Source organism: Fistularia commersonii, chromosome 31 (assembly GCF_037954325.1).
Source record: "Fistularia commersonii isolate RoL2024-O1a breed Wild chromosome 31, RoL_Fcom_v1.0, whole genome shotgun sequence".
Taxonomy (NCBI): domain Eukaryota; kingdom Metazoa; phylum Chordata; class Actinopteri; order Syngnathiformes; family Fistulariidae; genus Fistularia; species Fistularia commersonii.
Window position 1 is genome coordinate 6,711,454 of NC_141314.1, and position 18,893 is coordinate 6,730,346.

The 18,893-nt window shown below is 48.0% G+C and overlaps 1 protein-coding gene across 1 annotated transcript in view; it reads right to left on the bottom strand.

Annotated features, from left to right (window-relative positions):
- Window positions 1-18,893, bottom strand: part of pigg (phosphatidylinositol glycan anchor biosynthesis class G (EMM blood group)) — an 87,008-nt gene that overhangs the window by 66,696 nt on the left and 1,419 nt on the right. The window contains exons 3-4 of the mRNA XM_086178691.1: window positions 7,714-7,923; window positions 6,314-6,502 (exon numbers count right to left, since the gene is read on the bottom strand). Coding sequence (XP_086034817.1) covers window positions 6,314-6,502; window positions 7,714-7,923 — 399 coding nt within the window. The remainder of the gene's footprint in view (window positions 1-6,313; window positions 6,503-7,713; window positions 7,924-18,893) is intronic.

Sequence of the window (18,893 nt, forward strand, 5' to 3'; positions counted from 1 at the left end):
AGATCCTCCTGCATGTGTTTGGACTGCGGGAGGAACCTTGAGGAACCCCACGCAGACGTGGAAGGTACATGGAAGCACCAAACAGAAAGGCCAGAATGGAAATCCAACCAGGGATCTTCTAGCTGTGAGCAGGAGGTGCTCACCTCTCAGAAGAGAAACCTCTACCAGTACGATTGGGTTTCTATTTCGGGCGGTCTCTCGTTTTTTTTGTCTTGGCAGATTAACATCAGAGAGAGAGAGAGAGATTGAAACGAGCCCTTCCACAACAACAACAACAACAAGGAAAAAAAAAGAAATTAAATCAAGAGCATGAACTACATAACTTTCAGATGTGGAGAACTAATTACCAATCTGAGAGCAGACATGATTAAATCATTAGAACAAACTGTTATTTTGGTCCCCGTTGCAGCTCCAAGGCACTGAACTGTCAGCTCGAATGGAGCTACAGCAATTTATAGATCTCACTTTTCTGATTAACTTCCGAGGAGCTATAAAATGATAAACTTACAGAGGGAATACTGGAGGTAGAGCCAAAATGCGCTAGTGAAGCAAACCCATTATAGTTCTTCCCCCTTTATCCCACAAAGAGTAAAATACGGCCCTGTGTCCCAGATTTTGCCTCTCTCACGCTTGTAAAAGGTGCTGTACACAAGGAAGGGGGTGGAGGAGGGAGGTGCTGCCCAACACCACTCATCCACTTACAGAGTGAGCTGCTTGTCCAGGTTTACTCATGTTCTGTCAAGCTCTTCAGGGAGGGTTTCGCACCTCCTGCCAAGCTCTGTTTTGTACCGAATGGCAGCTTCTGTTATCCGTGAGAACGGCGAAGTCAGGGAGGATCCGAAGATCAGCGGCTCTCAGATGTCCTTGCCCCCCGACGGTGAGGTGGTAGGGTTTACGCTGAGCAGAGCAATGCGATTGGTTCGCGCTGCGAAATAATGGCGGTGCCATGAAGGGCAGGTCGAGTTGGACCGTGACGTTTACATTACATTACATTACAGTCATTTGGCAGACGCTTTTATCCAAAGCATCTTACAAAAAGTTCAATTAAGCCACTGAAGATCCGAAGTACAAGTAGTTGGAAGTCAGACGTGACCACTCAACCAAATAGCCATCTTAGAACTATATACATACTTTTTTTTTAATGTTCTTTTTTTCTTTTCGGGGGGTTGTGGGCTAAGTGCGATTAGTGCGGTAGTGCTTGGTGAAGAGATATGTTTTCGGCTCACGGCGAAAGTTAGGCGACGACCCCGCTGTTCTGACCTTTTTCGGGAGTTCGTTCCACCACTGAGGAGCCGAGACCGGTTCGATCGGCAGGGGACGGGTAGGGACATGTGGCTCGACCATAATCTGGAATTAAGACGGAGCTGTACCATTCACCGCCTGGTAAGCGAGCACCGGCGACGTGAATTCAATGCAGGCGGCTACCGGAAGCCGGTGTCTGGACATAAGACGGGGAGTTTTGTGGGAGAATTTGGGACGGTTGAACACCAGGCGGGCTGCCGCTTTCTGAATAAGCTCCGGAGGCCTGATGGTCACTGCCGGGGCACCTGCAAGGAGGGAGTTGCGGTAGTCCAAACAAGAGAGGACGAGAGCCTGGATGAGTATCTGAAAGTTTCTCAGCCAGTTTTATTGGCGCACACAGGTCTCTCACAGAGACGTTCTGAGACGAGTCCAGCCTGAATCTGGCTCCAGGAGGTAGCCTCCTCCTCCAGGGGGACTCCAGTTGGGCATTTTCACAGACAGTGAGGGACCACGGTGGGGATCAGTGTAACATCCACCTTAAGCTCCACACTCCAAAACAAACCAGCGGAGAAGAAGGAGAGAAGACGACGTGGACACCATGGTGGTGGAGGTTGCCAAGCGTTCCTGGAATAATAACTATCAGATGGTTGGAGTGTTTTCATCTTCTCCCTGCACTGCTTCGCTGTGTGAGGAACCCTGTTAGCCGTTAGCTAAAATGTTCCTCTACGAGCCCTGGAGACCCCTCTGAGGCATGGTAGGCCAGAAGAGCTTGGAGAAGAGCTTTGTCCCAACAAAACATCTGACTAGGACAGCTTTTAAAGATGGAGCTCTGCAATCTGCAAGAATTGTTTGGAAATGGGCGCGGCTTACGAGTTCCACTAATCACCCAAAACCGATGAGTTTCAATGGAACTGTAAAAAGGGCCCTGCCTTGGTGTAGGAGCTGCGATGGCTCGAGAAGGTAAGGTACAAGGTCCCTGGTGTATGAATGCACCAAGGAACTGCCTTGTATCTGAAAAGTTTTTGCCCCAAAGTAAAATGTTTTAACAAAATATTCTGTTGATGTGTTCATTCCTTCACCCCAGGTTCCCCGCAGGACAGCAGGGTTTAGATGTTGGTACCTGGTTGAGAAACATAGGCGCGTCAGTGTCTGGATAACAGCCATTAGATTTAGAAACCAATGACAGCTGGCGTTGATACGGTGTTATTTCGGAACAAAACAAAAGCAGCCGCCTCTCAAAAGTGGAAAATATCAACACCCACAGTCAGTGAGATTTTACCGGCTCTTGATGTTCCTCATTTGTTGGTCTGACCTCCAAAATTAGGAGTGAACAGACTGCGGTGAATGTAGAAGAACAAGAAAGCCAAGGCCACCGAAGGGGACTTGACACCACTTGTACAAATCAAGTCGTGGTGAAAGGAGAACGCCGGAGAACCGGCCTGGCACTGCGAAGACCGATATCTAGGGTCAAATGTTGCGTTCACATTTCCAAAGAAATCTGTCACATTTTAGAAATGAATACCTGGAACAGCCGGATATCAGGTAGACATTGGAAATACTTAGATAGGTCATTCTTTCATTCGTCATCTACACCGTTGATCCTGCACTGAGGGTCGCAGGGAGGCTGGGAACCTATTCCCGCTGTGATTGGGCGAAAGTCAGGGTTCATCCTGGACCAATCACAGGGCCAGACATGCCCTGTGTCTCCTATGAATGGAGACATGCAACCATTCACCCACTGTATCAAATACTTGTTCTCCACACTGTACAACAGAAGGGGTATAAGATAGTTAAGTTCATGGTAATAAAAACAAGACTGCAGCGGGAGCCAGTGGATCTCTTTGCTAAGTTGACCGCATTGTCATTAAAATTGGGGAAACGATGCTATGAGTGACATTGCAACTTGTCATGTGAGCCAGAGATTGTCTGACTATAGAGAGAATTCAGCCGAAAATCAAGAAATTATCTAAAAAAATGAGCAACGAATGGCGTGGAAATAAGCAAGACTTAACCTGAAACAAGTGAGGAATTAGCTGGCTACTACTCCGTTTATCCCGCACTCCTGTATTTGATACCTACTAGCAGTACCTTTTGCTCGCTATAAGCGATCTCAGGCAAAACTGTTCTCAGTTCTACTACCTCAGTGGTGGAACAAACTTCCAGAAGCAACAAGACTAGCATCATCCATCTCAACCTTCAAGAAACAGGTAAAAACTGTTCTCTTTCAGGACTTTTTACTGCGCTGATGCCCCAGATCAGGTCAGGCAGCAAGTTAGGCTATGAAGTGTGTGTGTGTGTACGTTTGTGTATGTCTTTGTCAAAAAAAAGAAAAAAACTCACTAACCCAAGCTTACTGTTCTGTATATTTCCTGTGCTTCGTGTATTTGCAGTCCCTATGTCCTCTATTGTAAGTTGCTTCGGATAAAAGCGTCTGCCAAATGCAATGTAATGTAATGTAATGGCTAGCGAGCAAGAACCAAGAAGATAATGATGGTAACAGACCATTTTAAACATTTCCCTCTATTCGCGGGTCAGACGTCCGATGTGACGTCAGAGCGGAATTACACCACTACGCCGTGATGTGTGTCATTTTTGGAGTACAAGTAATCGGCCGTTGAACATCTCCGCCGCCCGTTGCACTGATGTGTTTGTGACAAGCCGGGGAACGGCGTGAAAGAACGTCTTAAGAACCCTGTTCCCTGAATGTAGCGGCCCGACATTAAAATGTGAAACATCCAAAAGAGGAGATTGGGGCCATTGGTTCCCCGTGAACACAAGGGTCTGACACGGGCTTTATGACTAGGAGGTCCTTCTTTGCAATCACGTTATAATGGAGAGCCTTGCGTCAGCTGCACTGCAGGTAGAGTGCGTCTCTACCCTGAAAATGTGCCTACTGAAATAGGCAACTTGCATCATATTACAAAGAGAACTTTCAGGGCTGATCTTTTTTTCCCTTCTCCGTTCTCTGCTGAGCTGCAGAAGGAACCGATGCTCCTTTTCATACTTAAAGATGCAGCTGCAAACAACAGCCAGCCTCTGAGATGACAAGATTATTCCCCCAACATGTTTAGATCAGGCTGATCAGAGAAAACGTTGCTATATTTTTTTTTTTTACTGACTTCTAAAGGTATCCTAAGGGACCTTGTTGGTTTATGCTTATATTTAGGTCATGGGAGGTGGGGGAGGGGCACAGCTTCCACAAATGTGACTGAAGCAAGGGATTTCAAACCCAATTAAATCAAAGAGCTCCCTGGGAGCCCTTATGAACCTGCCACATTGTATAGGTGCCATCACCTGAGGAGACGGGAATTAACTCCACGGGATTAATGTTAAATGAAACGGTGCATCCGCATCCCGGCAGACAACCTGCACCGGTTTGGTTTGTCGGCTTCAGAACAACCTGCGAGCCCTGCAATTCCAGAGGGACGTGGGAGCGGGGGGGGGGGGGGGGGGGGGAGACCATGACTTGACAAGCTAAAGAGACGTCGTGCAGCTAAACGACTGGAAACTACCGGCCATTAGCAAAACGTATGTCATAGGACATTACGCACAGGTGGAAGATGTGACCAAAGTCAAGATACCATAAAGAGCTAAACAGTTTATTAAATGTCTGGGTTGCAGCAACTGATAAGGCAGTAACTGTTGGAGGCTAACAAATGAGGCTGTGTAATAAAATAATCACCCGCCCCCCCCTTTAAAAAATTTAAAAAAATCTGCCACTGATTTGAAAACAAAAACGGCGATATCATCATCCTATTTGGAAATGACACGCATGGGCCACGGGCACAAACATCACTTATCTGCCATCGCAATATCTCGCAGAAGACATTAAAATGCAAAAGTCATAAAACACACATTATTAAAAATTTAAAAGCTGTAATGCTGACATTATGCGGTTCGGAGACTAAAAAGAAGCCGCAGCGATAAATACAAATCGAGAGAGCGCAGACGGTGAGGTGAGGGCTTGGAGCCCGTCACTGTCACACGATCAGCCACAACTCGGACGGATTCGTCAAAAGACACGGGAAGGTGGCGGGGAGAGAGCTCGTCCATCAGACGTCAGGTGACCACCAGGCGTCGGAGGGACTTTGTACAAAAATGGCCACAACTTTGCCTCACTCATTCATGATCTGCAGCGTCCCACCTAACCCGCACTCAGCTTCACCAGAGGCTCTCCCGGCTGTCATTGGCCGAGAGGCGGGGTTCACCCTGGATCCATCACAGGGCCACCGACAGAGACATGCAACCATTCACACGCCAGGACAACGTAGGGTCTCCAATGAATCTCCTGCACGTTTTTGGACTGTGGGAGGAACCCCTTGCAAACACGGGGAGAACAACTCCACACAGAAAGTCAGGGAATCCAACCAGGGACCTTCTTGCTGTAAGGGGGAAACTCTGCACCACTGCACCAACGTGGCACCTTCTGGCTATATCCTTTACCAGATGTTGTTAAAACATGAAAAGGCGTGAAACAGGTGAAAATCTATCAAGTCGACCTTCTTTACAGCCTGATTTGCAATCCCCTGAGACGGCGCGCAGAGGACAAAAACCCAGCCGTGTCCCGACCGCTCACCGCCATGAATTGTCTGAGCGTACGCGGTGATTTCTGCTCCTGTCGATGTCAGCGCGACGCAGCGGGCTGGAAGTGACTGCTCAAATTTTTGTCTCATTCGGTTGCTTTCAAGACACTAATCGATAAATGTTCTTTGGGTCTGACAACAATTCAATATAAAAATAAGAACAACCTCATTGCGCTGTCATTTGGAGCCACTTAGCTACTTTTAAGGTCTGCTTTTCCTTTTTCCGCTGAAAGTGGTCGGTACCACTCTAGTCGTCTACGGGGATGGTGTTTTTCCCGTCCACCGAATCATCAACGTGGCGGCGCTCGGAGAGCCCGGTGTTCTGTTTAGGAGGCTGGCTACGTTGTTCAAGATATGCCTGAGTCTCAGGCCATCAAAGGTTGACGACCATAGCTTTTTGTGTTGTCTTTCATTTTGCCCGAACAGAACTCCATCATCACTATGGGAGCCAGACTTGTATGCATATCAGAAGAGAGAAAACAAGGTACCTTTGCAATAAGGGCGCTGTGGATCTTCTTCAGAATGTCGTCCATCTCCAGCAGTTTGGGCTGAATGAGCGAGCTGTGAGGCCCGCTGATGTGGCCGATGTGGTCCAGGCCGAGGTAGTGGAGGATCAGAATGTCCCAGTCGTCCCTCTTGAGCGTGCTGTCCAGGTGACGGGTCACGTTGTTGTCCACCTGGACGGGGAGAAGATTCCCACAAATTACATAGAATTTCAACCACAACTTCATTTGGGGAGACCTATTTCTATACTGCAATTCAGTGAAAGAGGAAATCTGAGAAGGGAAACAAAAATGATCGACCTTCTAGGTAACTTGCCTCCACACAGACAGACGTTCATTTATTATCTACACCGCTTATCCTGCCAACAGGGGAGGGGCTGCAGGCTATCCCAACTGTGATTGGACAAGAGGCGGGATACCAGGGCCACGTGAAGAGACGAACCATCATTCACCCTCTCATTTACATGATCGTTACAAAATTCCACCCGAGACATACAACTATTCACCCATTCAGAGAACATGGAGACTCCACAGAGACAGGCCTCCCTGCGGGAATCCAGTCAGGGAACTCCTTGCCGTGAGGAGGAGGTGCTGTCCACCGCACGGCCGTGCCGCCCAGTATAAATAGTCATGATTGTCTAATAAAAACACTGAGTTCTTTGTGGATTTGTTGCTATGGTAGTCGAGGCTACAATATTTCACGAGCCGTTTGTTGTCGCAGTTCTTCTCCTCCCCGGTTGTTCTGTCTGGATTCTCTCTAATGCAGATCTTAGACGTTGCAGCAGCCGGATCCCCTGGAAAAGGTGCATTCGTGAAGGGTATCTACGCCCGTGTGTGCTCCTCGCGGCGCTTCACGGACGTGAAACGTCGTTAGCGAGGTTATCGTGAGAAACATGACCACGGGGTTCGTCTTTATGCAGGAGTGCGTCTTTTAGTGACGAGGAAGCAACCTGAGACGGGGAGGAGGGGGAGCCTTGTCAGCAGACGCTGCTGCGTTGGCAACCTGTCAGTCAAAAGGTGGATAAACCCGAAAGCAGGCAGTGTCGGTTTGAGTCCAAAAAAAAAAAAAAAAAAAAAACATCACGATATTCCAAAGCAGGGAAAAGGAATAAACTAATTTAATGAGGTGTTCAATCAAGGGAGCGGCCGGGTGGAATCCCAGAACACGACGCAGTGTCCCGAGGCTGCAGGCCTAAATCTGCAGGGTACGGGTCTGCGGCAACCTCATGCCGCACAATGTAACAACAAATAAAAGCACGAGCTCAGGCTCGGCGGTGGATTTGATCATTTGACAAATGAAAGAAGCGGATCATTGACGACTTGACTTCATGCTACAAGAGAAAGCAATCCCCGGGATCCGGGTCCCGTCTCTAGCGCGCCCTTACCTCGGTGTAGTCGGATACAAAGAAGGAAGTGGTGCCGTCGTACTCCATGAAATGTTTCGGGAAGAGGCGAACCCAGGTGTCATCTCCGTAGAAGATTATCTTCTTCCCCGCCGTCTTGGCTTGCCAAATGAGGTTGTCTTCCAATAGTGCAGGAGAATTTAGGTTCATTACCACATCAATGAAGCCTGGGATACTGCCAGTGGTGAGAGCCTGGGGAAGGATATGTTTTTGTCATTGTCCTTTGAACAATAATAGTCTCTTAATAGTGTTATACAGCCTTACAGTTTCATCATATTAATCCAGCTAATTAATCCTCGTGCACCGGCAGTGTCTACACTGTAGATAACACACCGTATACAAATTAATAATCTGGTGGACTAAAAAAAAAAAAAAAAAAAAAATTTCCAACAAGGCAGTCCGGCTCCGCTGATTTCAGATCAGGTAGATGCACAGATGGTATTTATGAGGTAAAAGTTTCTACCAATTTCATCATGGAATCTGAGTGAAAACAAGACTGGCCTCCGTTTGACTGACAGGAAAACACAGCCTGCCTCAGAAGTCAGCAGAGAGACTGGTGCACCATCACGGGGGAAGTACAAAGGCCTTGTCTCCACGCAGCAAAGTAGACACAAGACTGCAGACGCTGACAGGAAACACTGTTCTTTAATCCCTCCATGAGCTGCCTGAAGCGCAGCCCGGGACCCTCGGGGGCGTTCGGCGCTCGCGGTGAAAATCAGAAGTGACCAGCTTTTATTGTCTGAGGCCCCAGGTGTTGGAGGGACTCGACGCGCCAGTAAATTCAATGTCATCTTTTAAGTCGCTGCTTAAAACACTATTTCGTTCTCAACTCGAGTACCCCCAGAATGCAGGGTGTGTCCGGGCACTCTGCTGATACCGTTGGCTTTATATGGTAAATGGTCTCCACTTATATACAGCTTTCAACATATCGCGGTTCCAAAGTGCTTGGTGCCGGATTACATTAAACCCATTCACGTGCCGGCGGCGGCTGCCCGGCCCGACCCGTCGCAGGAACCGGGGATCCGACCGGCAACCTTCCCATCTGTGGTGTTTTACGTTAAAAGGCGCTTCCGTGTAAGTATTATATAAAGTATTCGCCTGCGAATTTACTGCAGCGCTCACCAAAAAGTAGTATGGTTTTGAATAGCCCGAAGACCAATTTAATGCTTCATGTGCCTTTAGAGGGAGAGAAAGAGTCGCTGCAGAATCCACTGCCAGTTTTTAACGTGGGCAAAAACTCCTCACGTACCGACCTTGGTTGGTCGACTGAAAACCGATATACCGATCTTAATATACAGAATAGCGCTGGCCCTGAAAGCCGAGACAAACTCCCTCGGATGCGTGTAGAAATTTCCCATTGTTGGACGATTGGAGGTGTTTTCTATCCCGTTCCTCTATTCTGTACTCGCTGCGGATCTGATAATGAGCTCCGCCAGTGTACACTCCTACCCGGTTCGCTTTCTGCAAGAGGAGTCTTAACATTGTCATATTCTTTCATTTTCCCATAAAGTTTATCGCTAACTCGTTTCCCCCCTGAAAAACGACATCTCTTTGCAACAAATTAAAAACGTTCCACCAAATTGTCAATATTCCAAAACTTTGCCATTAGCGTGCGGCGCCGACACTTCTTTTAGCACCTGACGGCGGTACCAGACGGAGATGGCGCGCGCCCAGACACGGCCCCCTCCGGTCCGCCGTCCTGCAGTCGCTACGCGAGCAAACTCTGCAGGGGTTGATGGATGGCTGAAGGCAAATGTATCTTGGCGGAAATCTTCCAAGGATGCAAATATCACAGACCGGATTCCTCTTTCCGACGCCACAGCGGCACAGTCAGGATTTGTTGAGTCTTACTGCAGGCGGTTTCCAACCCAGCGGCGTGTTTAAGGAAGGAAGCGGCAAAATGAAAAGTCAATATTGCCTGGCTATGCAAGCGGCTTGGTGTAAGTCATAGTTTGGTGACGCAGCGACGACAAACTCAAAAGGAAAATGGGCTTATTTCAAAGGGCACACGGACGAATGACACTGTTTTACAAGGTAATTTAAAACAAATGAATAATAAAGTCTGAAAATATAATACATAACAATGAGGTGTGGGAGTATTTGCGCACGCAGAGGCTTGACTGTTCATTATTTCCACCTAATTTCTCAGACCGGATTATTCATTTCCACGGCGTCGCCGTGGACTCAACCTCGTGAGATTACATGACAATCCATGTTGGCGGGCTCGGGAGTTGGTTTTTCGTGCCTGTACCAAAAAGGAACTTCACTCCTTGACAGGAAGGCATCACGCGCCAATGTGATGTTGCGTGTCAACACAGCGACCCTTAAAAAAACGACTCCTTGGACGGTGCCGGCACCTATATGCGCTGGTGGATAATGGCACCTAGGAATTATCTCACGGGAAACGATGTTATCACTCTTCTGCTGTCCAGATTGGGCGAGAGTCTTGGCAGCGGAGGGTGACGATTTACAGACGGTTCATCCAATTACCGGCCTACCCCTGTTTAAACTGTTTCTACGGGGGCCCTTCCCAGATAAGAAGCCATCAAGCGTGTCCGCGAAAACATTCACAGAACGGCGCTCGCTGGGTTTTCCACCAACAGGCGCCAAACATTTGATTACTTAACTGAACTCTAATTTGTCTGGACGTGCGAGGGAGAGAGCGAAGCCTCGTATGCCTTAATGCAACCCCACGGCAGATGATTTTTAAATAGTTTGGGTTTTTTACCAGCTCCTGGGCGGTGATCACGCGAGAAGAGAACAAAAGGCTTTGTTAAAGCGGACGTTTTTGGTTCGGGGGGGGATCGTATCGGTTGATCTGCACGGACCCGATGACCGATTCATTCAAAACAAGGACACAGATCAGTTCTGTCATATTTGTTTGACTCGCGGCTTGTGAGTCGAACGACGACGGATAGCGGATAGCGGTTAGCGCCTCCTTCTCATAGCAAGAAGGTCCCTGGTTCGCTCCCAACAGTCTACCTTATGGAGTCTCCATGTATCTCCGGGTTCCTCCAACAGTCCAGAAACAAGCAGGAGGTTCATCGGACGCCCGAAATTGCTCCGACGCAGTTGTAGAAGACTCGTGAATGAGGGACTGACTGGTTGTATGTCTTTATCTGTGGCCCTGTGATGGACTGGTGACCGGCCCTGGCCTCTCGAGACTCTGACTGCAGACTCCCACAGACACCAGGGACAAAACAGCAATAACCCGAAGACATTACGCCCCCACTCAGAGGGCAGGGGGGGCTTTAAGAACGCTCACAGGGTACGAGCCTTCTTTTTCCGGTATCCTATCTTTAATATCACCAGACTCCTAATGTTTTTTTAATTGTTATTTACTGTGTTACATAGAAACAAGGCGCAACACTTTGAAAGGTTTGTGCCTCCCGGTTGTCAATCTAATAACGCTGACAACAATTAACGGCACTCCAACCGGTGAACCAAGAGGAAACTTATAGCCCCCAATCTGTGAGCTTGGTTCCTGAGCTCAATTATTTACCGCTTCCTTCCGTGCAACCGTTTTTGCTGCTCCCAATGCAGATGCCTGTTTTCAAGAAGGGGGAGGATAGTTCCACATCAAAAAAAAAACAAACAAAAAAAAAAAACGGTCCTCTGTTTCTGCCACTCCAGCCTCGGCCATGTCCACGGTCTAATAATAGAAATAGTAAGCCTAATGAAACCGGTAGATCGGACAAAAGTAGGCCTTTGTCAACACAAATACAAGTACTACACAAATGCAGAGTCAGCAGAAAGAGCCACCGGGAGAACTATTGCAGAAAGTTTGCAAAAAAGGAAACTCTCATGACCACTGCGGATGGCATTGACTCCAAGGTGCACGCAGAATGAATTAGTGTCCAATCACTGTACTAATAAGTGTCCTACAGTGTGTGTGTCGGCTCATGTCGGGCCTTTGCACGAACGTCAAATGCGGTATCAGACTCTCCCTGGAAGTCTTGTAAAGATGTCAGACCACAAAGGCTTCAGTTTCTGGATAAGGTTTTTTACTTCCCTGCAGTGATACCTTTGGACGACCAGCAAAACAATTCAGCATCTGCTCCTCTGCGCCGGCGCTACACAGGCCGGCACTCAACGCCGCCGTTTGTGCCACGATTAACTGGATCAGAGTCCGGCTCCACTGCCCCAGTAATGTGCACTGATTGCCGCGTCGCCGTTCGCCCGGGCTCAACTGACCACAGGGGAATACAAACCCAGAGAGAAAAACCAGCCATTTTTCAAATCCCATCACGGCGAGAAACCCCCCCCCCCGACTAGAATGGAGCAATTATGTGGGGCGAGTCCGGGGTCATTTCAAGTATAACTGCAATGCATCGTATTTGAAATTCGAGTAAAGATACCGGGGCCAGACAAATCATGTGATTTAATCCAAAAGGTGATACAGTAGACGGCGAGTTTACGTAGCGAGTTAAACAGGGAGCCACTGCGAGCTGGTGATTTAAAGTTTGTTGGCTGGGTCATGTCAGGCTGCAATGCAGTGATAATAAACGGGAGCTGGCTTGTGCTGCCACCTACTGATGTATGGCCGAACTCCAGCCCCGTGATTAAAACACTCCGAGCTCTAATCCCCCCACCCCCACCCCCAGATAGCGCTAAGGCTCGAGACATCGAAAACAAATTCGCATACTTGGTAAAAACACTCCAGAGAGCAACCCCCGGCGCTCAGGCGGTATGCTTGTTTTTGGTGCTGGAGCGCCCAAAAATTCACCTCGGAGGGTTCAATCACCGAAGGGCTGTCGTCTGTGGGGGTATCCTAGCAATGACGGCGCTTCAAAAATCAGCTATCTGGTATTTTATCTTGAAAAGGTTTGAGAACGAAGACGGTATGAACATGGATTACATCAGGCTTGAAAAGCGTGACTGCGACAGCTCCGTCAGATGCCGTGACTGGTCCTTTCTTTTTGGGGAGGTACAGATGGACTTCTCAGAAGAATCAAAACTTACACATTGTGGCACAGCTGAGAGTGAGGCGGCATCTCCTCCTCCTCCTCCTCGCCTACGTACTCCACTGTGCTCGCTCACACTCGCTGGCTCCCAGGTGCCAACAAACCACTCCTGCCGGTGCCTCTGAATGTTAAGCCCCCCTCCTGCGTTTGTAGGGCTACCGCGTTCTTCTCTTACCACCGGAAAATCTGTCATCGGTGGATTACGCGGGAACATCTGTCTCCCTCAAAGTCCACCTCAATCCCTCACAGCTCATCCTTCCTCCAGATCACAGATGACCCCATTAACTTGCGCCCCCCCGGCCCCCCCCGGATCTCGACCCGCACAGATTTGCGACTAAGCGACACCAAAATCGTGAGATTCTTTGGATTCGATCTGGAGGATCTTCGTATCTTCATCCAATCTTTGGATTATCGTGAGATATGTGAAGATGTATATTTGAAGTGTACAGCTTGTTCATAAATAGTCACTCATTCGTACGAGGTGTGGTTCCGTTGCTCCAAACCCGTCTTCGTGTTGCCTTTTTCATTTACCGGCTGATTCCAGAGAGGAAATTGCAAAGTTCTCATTTTCTATGACTGATCTAGCTAGCAGCAACGGATCTGACTTTTCTTCTTCTTTTTTGAAATCCGCTTCGAATTCTTTTGGACGCAGAGCCTGAGCGATTGTCGGTGCGCTCCGGGGGGGGAGAGGGACCTCTGTGTTTGTACCCGCCACCGGGTTTGGCTGTTTGGTAAAGTCGTGTTTCTGAAGGCAGGGGATCAAAAGCTTCTGGAGTAGTCACAAGTCAACCGAGGATTTCTCTTCAGGTCGACGGCTGACTGCGTGATTGGAATTTTTCCCCGCGAGTCACACGAGAACCCGTAATTCTTCTTCATTCCTGGTTGGAAGATGAAAACCTTCATCCAGAAAGAATGCCTTCTTTGATCCGCATATATCCGATATTCTTACTACTTCCAATTGTCCCTTAACTGCTTTGAAGCCGAGTTAGAAATCATTAAATGTGGTTTTGTAAGTGTTTAACAATGAAGGCCAAAGCCGAAGGCCCTAAACTTAATCTCTGTCCGAAGTGACTTTACAAGATGCATCAATACTGAAACTATGAAGCCATAAATACAGATAAATGACAGTTTCGATGTCTTTCAGACAATAATCGCACCGTATTTTAGCACAGGTTTCTCCAAAGTCTCCATTTAGAGCCTCGTCTGGCCACCGGCGGACAACAATCACGAAGAGTGACCAGTTAGAGTTCATCTCATTGGCTGAAACGAGGCAAAAGCGGGCCCCATTCCGACATTCTGTTGAGCGACTAGTGCCTCCGAACGACATCATCTGGTGGGCAGCGTTACGGTTTCTGCGTGTCAGGGCCCCCGTGCTCGGCCCTCCTCCCACCGGTGCCGAGCAAACAACAAAACAACTCGTTCAAATCGAGATTCACCTCCGATTAAGGACGCAGGACAAAACCGAATACGCGGTACATTTGATGGGCAGCCCTACACGACCGGTCTCGTCGAATATCCTCGTCACATTGAGCGGCGGGGCTTCGTTAAGACGGTCTCCTCCGAAGCGGCGGACGACGAATCTTCTCCTCCGTGTTCTTCTTTTTACAATAACTTCGGTTTGACTCTTCCTCTGCGCCGCTCCGTTTGAAAACGATCTCCGACGCAACGGAGGAGAAGCGCGCCGGTTCCCTCCCGGGCCGCCCGCCGTCTTGGCGCTTTCAGAAAGGACCACCTGTCAGGCGTCACGCACACGCCACCGCTGTCATTCCCTACTGGCTCGGCTGCCGAAAATACCGGGATCAGCATGACACATCATCCAAATGTGACAACTCACCCTGTTTTCACCCTTCCCCAATTCTGTTATCCAGTCCTATTTTCAGACACACGAGCTGATAACTCTGGTACAAATTTGAAATAACAAGTTTCTGGCATTCTGCTTTTAGATTCTTGGCTACGGGGCAAAGCGCCGAAGCTCTGCTGGCTCTGGAATATCGGCGATAAATGGACTGATGTGTCTTTTCATTGCTAACAAGTAGAGATGAGTTAAAAAAACTACTAAATGAAGGCGGTGTGATGTGGAGTTTAAAGAATATCATTATGCTAAAACAACCTGACATTGGCTTAAAAAAAAAAAAAGGACAAAAAAGTGGAAAGGATGAAGTGAAAAAGAGCCTGAGAAATAACTGGAACGTTCAGTGAAACAGCTAAGATATTTGTAGGAAAGTGGAAATTCAATTCTTTGTACACCTTCAAGAACTAACAAGAAAAGTGTGATGTTAAAAAGCGGGGAAAACAAATGTTGGCCGTTTGGCGTTACTGTCAAATTTAATACATGAATGTGCGAGAATAAAATTAGCTTTCCACTTTTTTTGAATCGACTAAAACACTTAAAATGATTAGAAAAGTGTCAAGGGCCAAAAAAAAGGAGAACCTTTGTAGATGTTTATGTAGATTTCTGATGAAGCGTTCAAGACTGCTGCTCTCATGGGGTTCCCACAGCCAATCATCTTAACCCTCCTCTCCGATCTTCCTCCAAACCTCCCGCCAGGCAGCATCCTTCTACCCACATCTTCTCCATCCCTCATCCGTCCACGTCCAAACCATCTCATTCTGCTTTTACCTCCAGAGCATCTAACATATGTTGTCTCTCTAATGGACTCATTCCTGATCCTCTCCATCCTCCTCTCTCCCAAAGAAAACCTCCTGATCTTCCGCTCTAGTCTTCTCCTCGGTGTCTCCACCCTCCCTTTCATGCTCTTCGTTCACCCCCGACACTTTTCTCCGACCTTCTCCTCTCATCCACACACATGTATTCTGTCATGCTGCTGCTGCTGACCTTCCTCCCTCTCTTTTCCACAGGTCAGACCTCCACCTCTCTAGATGTCCCTCCACCTGCTCCCGCTGCAGATCGCCATGTCATCTGCAAACATGCCGGTCCGTGTGCTGCATTCAGAATGAAGCAGAATGACAGAGCCGGCAGCGGTGGGAGCCCTTCCAGTCCCGGCTGGGAAAAATAACCGTCCCCGGTAAGTGAACGTATCCTGCTATTATATAACAGGTTCCTCTGAGACCACAGCAGAGACGCAGTTAGTATTTCAATTAAGCATAAAACACTGTTCACTCTTTCACTGACTTCTCAAAGGAAAATTAAGGGGGGGGGTTAAGTGGTACGTTCATGTCCAGCCCTCCGAGGGAACGGCGTTGGCGAAGTATCCCCTCTGCAGTCGTGCAGAGGCGTTACGATTACTCATCGGTGTGCTTTGGACATCGTGGCAATCCTATTTAAAGGCATTAAAAAAACAAAACAAACAAGGCTATTGGCAGCTTTGGTGTACTTGGTAGTATTTTCAGCAAAGATCTGAGATGTTGGAATTTTTGGATCCGTCGGTGAAACCGGCTAAAAGGTCCAACGTCTCCAACGGATGGATCAGCTCCTGAATCTGACCCCCATCTCAGGCTTCGTTAGGCGTCGTCCCGGAGCAACGTCGCACGCGAGAAACCGCTTCTTCACACCTCAGCGTCGGGATAGAGATAGAAATCGCTCTTTCGGGAAGCTCTGCGTAAACAACGAGGTGGATCCAGAGTGTAATTGCTCCCACACTTGGCTGGGTTGGGGGGGGGAGAGAGGCGGCTCCCGGCGGGGCGCCAGAGGTGTCAGACGGAACAAAGCGACCACATTCACACGGTGTAATGATTTTGTAAATTGTGTAATAATACCAGAGAAGATGACGTCGGCGCCGTGGTTTTTGAAGTACGCGCAACGTGGAGATGGCGGTATTTCTGGGCTTCGCCCTCCACCACAGCTCTTTGGGTGGACGTCCCGTTTTGCTTGTAGGTAACGACAAACCCCACGATTTGTCCCGAGGTGTTTACTCCGGGGTTTATGCGGGTATCGGCTGATCTAATTTAATGCCACTTTCAACAAATCTATCTATAAACTGCAGACGCGTTTATTTATAATAATGTCAATCATGTGCATCTGCAATAGATTTCCCACTAACAGCTTTGTACATATGACCTACTGAGTGACAATGGAGCTGAAGAATGCCAGGGATTTAACTTTGTGTCTGATTATTAGTGCATATTTCTCAGTTTCCATTTCGCTCCAACTCTGGGGTTGTAACTTCGACCACCGTCATATCTCCGGCCATAAACAACAGCCAATTAAAGGCTTCGGCCTGTCAATCATCGCCGACCATCACCGTATAAAACTGTAAAATTTTTATAAAGCCTAATCAAAATAGATTGCAAATAATGTGTTTTCCAATCAGGTGTATTTCCATTTTTAATGCCTCTAAACAATGAATTGAATGTTTAAAGCTATTAAAGGTCTTCAATTATGCAAAATCTATCTAATGACTCTTAATGCTTTTTAATGACCCGCGGAAACCTTGTTATTAATCTCAGTGGACACGAGCCACAAACCTCATTATCCCAAGTTACAAAGACAGTTGGTGCAAAATAAAATCTATTAGAGGTGTAGGTCTGACCACTCTGGGTCAGACCATTACAGCTCATGCTGCTGATCGTAGCATTTTCCTGATCAATAATGGCATCAAAAACAGCTGATCATATCGGCAGCAGGCTTCCTGCGGGCACCATCCTCCTTCCGTGGTGCGCGACGATCGATCGGGACGGCGAGGACGGCCGAGGATCGCAACCCTCGCTGTTGGCGATCTCGATGTCTAAATACTTGGCAGCGCCGAAGTCCAGCGCTGGAGCTCATCATCAGCCTGGCCTCTGTCTGCAGTGTGTCAACTCTACTTCCCGGTCTTCTTCTCCTCCATGGGGTTGCCCCCTTTCACGAGTCGCCACAGCCAATCGACTACCTCCATCTGAGCCAGGGGTGGCCAAACATTTTGGCTCAGGGGCCGCATTGACTTTCAAAATTTGACAGACGGACCGGGTCAGCACAAGATACGATAAGTATAGAAAAAATTTTAAAAAAAACATTAGTTAACAGTACATATCAGACTCGTCTGACATTCGCTTTGAAAATAAAACCAGCTTGGTTTCGAAGGCTCTGATGTTTGCCTGGATTTCATGCACAAACCGCTTTTTCCCTTGTAGCTTCACGTCCGGCTCATTTATGTGTGTCAGCATGTCCACAGTAAAGGCTGAATCACAAAGCCAATCTGTGCCATTCAGCTCAGGAAAATTCTCAAGTAGCTCCAAAAATGAAATAATCTCCTGTATGAGCTCCCACATTCATTGACCAAATCATTTAAATCAAGTATGAATTCTGGATTAAAAAGACCAACGGGCCGGATGTGGTTGCAGTTATCCCACCCCTGGTCTAAGCCCATCCTCTGCACGCTATCCTCTCACACCAGCTAGCTTCCTGTCCTCTACCCCTCCATTGATGAACCTCCTCTGGTTTTCCTCCAGACCTCCTGCCAGGCAGCTCCAACCTCAGCATCCTTCTACCCAGATATGCTTCATCCCTCCTCGATCCATGTCCGAACCATCCCAGTCTGCCTTTACCTTCAGAACATCTAACATGTGTTGTCCTTCTGATGGGATTCCTGATGCTCTCCATCCTCCTCCCTCCCAAAGACAAACCTCCACATCTTCATCTCTGCTCCCTCCTGTCTTCTTCCTGTCTCCAAACCAGACAACATGGCTGCTCTCGCCTCCGTCTTCTCCACCTTTCCTGTCAAAGCCTGCTGGGACGTGTCTCTCCACCTCTTCTCCACCCTCTCCATTCCTGACTCCTCCGTTCCACTTGGGTTCCTCTTATTCACGCAACTGTATTCTGCCTTTCTGCGGCTAACCTTCATCCCTCTCGTCCCCTGGTCATACCTCGCACCTGCTCCCACCACAGATCAAAATATCATCTGCAACCATCATGATCTGTGTGGTGGAAATAAACTTGGAAAAAAAAAAAAACATATTCTGAGTAAGGCTAATTTGTTGGCAAAACCATCAACAGCAGTTGATACAGCTGGATTATTCAATTTAAAATCAAGGATATAATAATAAGTTATTCTTTATCGAATAAAACTGATTCATGATCTGAGGAACAGACTCGCCTGTTGATGATATTTTAAATCTGGCTCCAGAAAACCAGCCGATCCGTCACCGTTCGCTTTCTGCTCCGACATTCCACTATTCATTTGACCTTTGACCTCGATGGAGATGAAGGTGGAGGGATGCAAAGTACTTAGGGTCAACAGTCCTTAGCAAATGGAGAGGTTG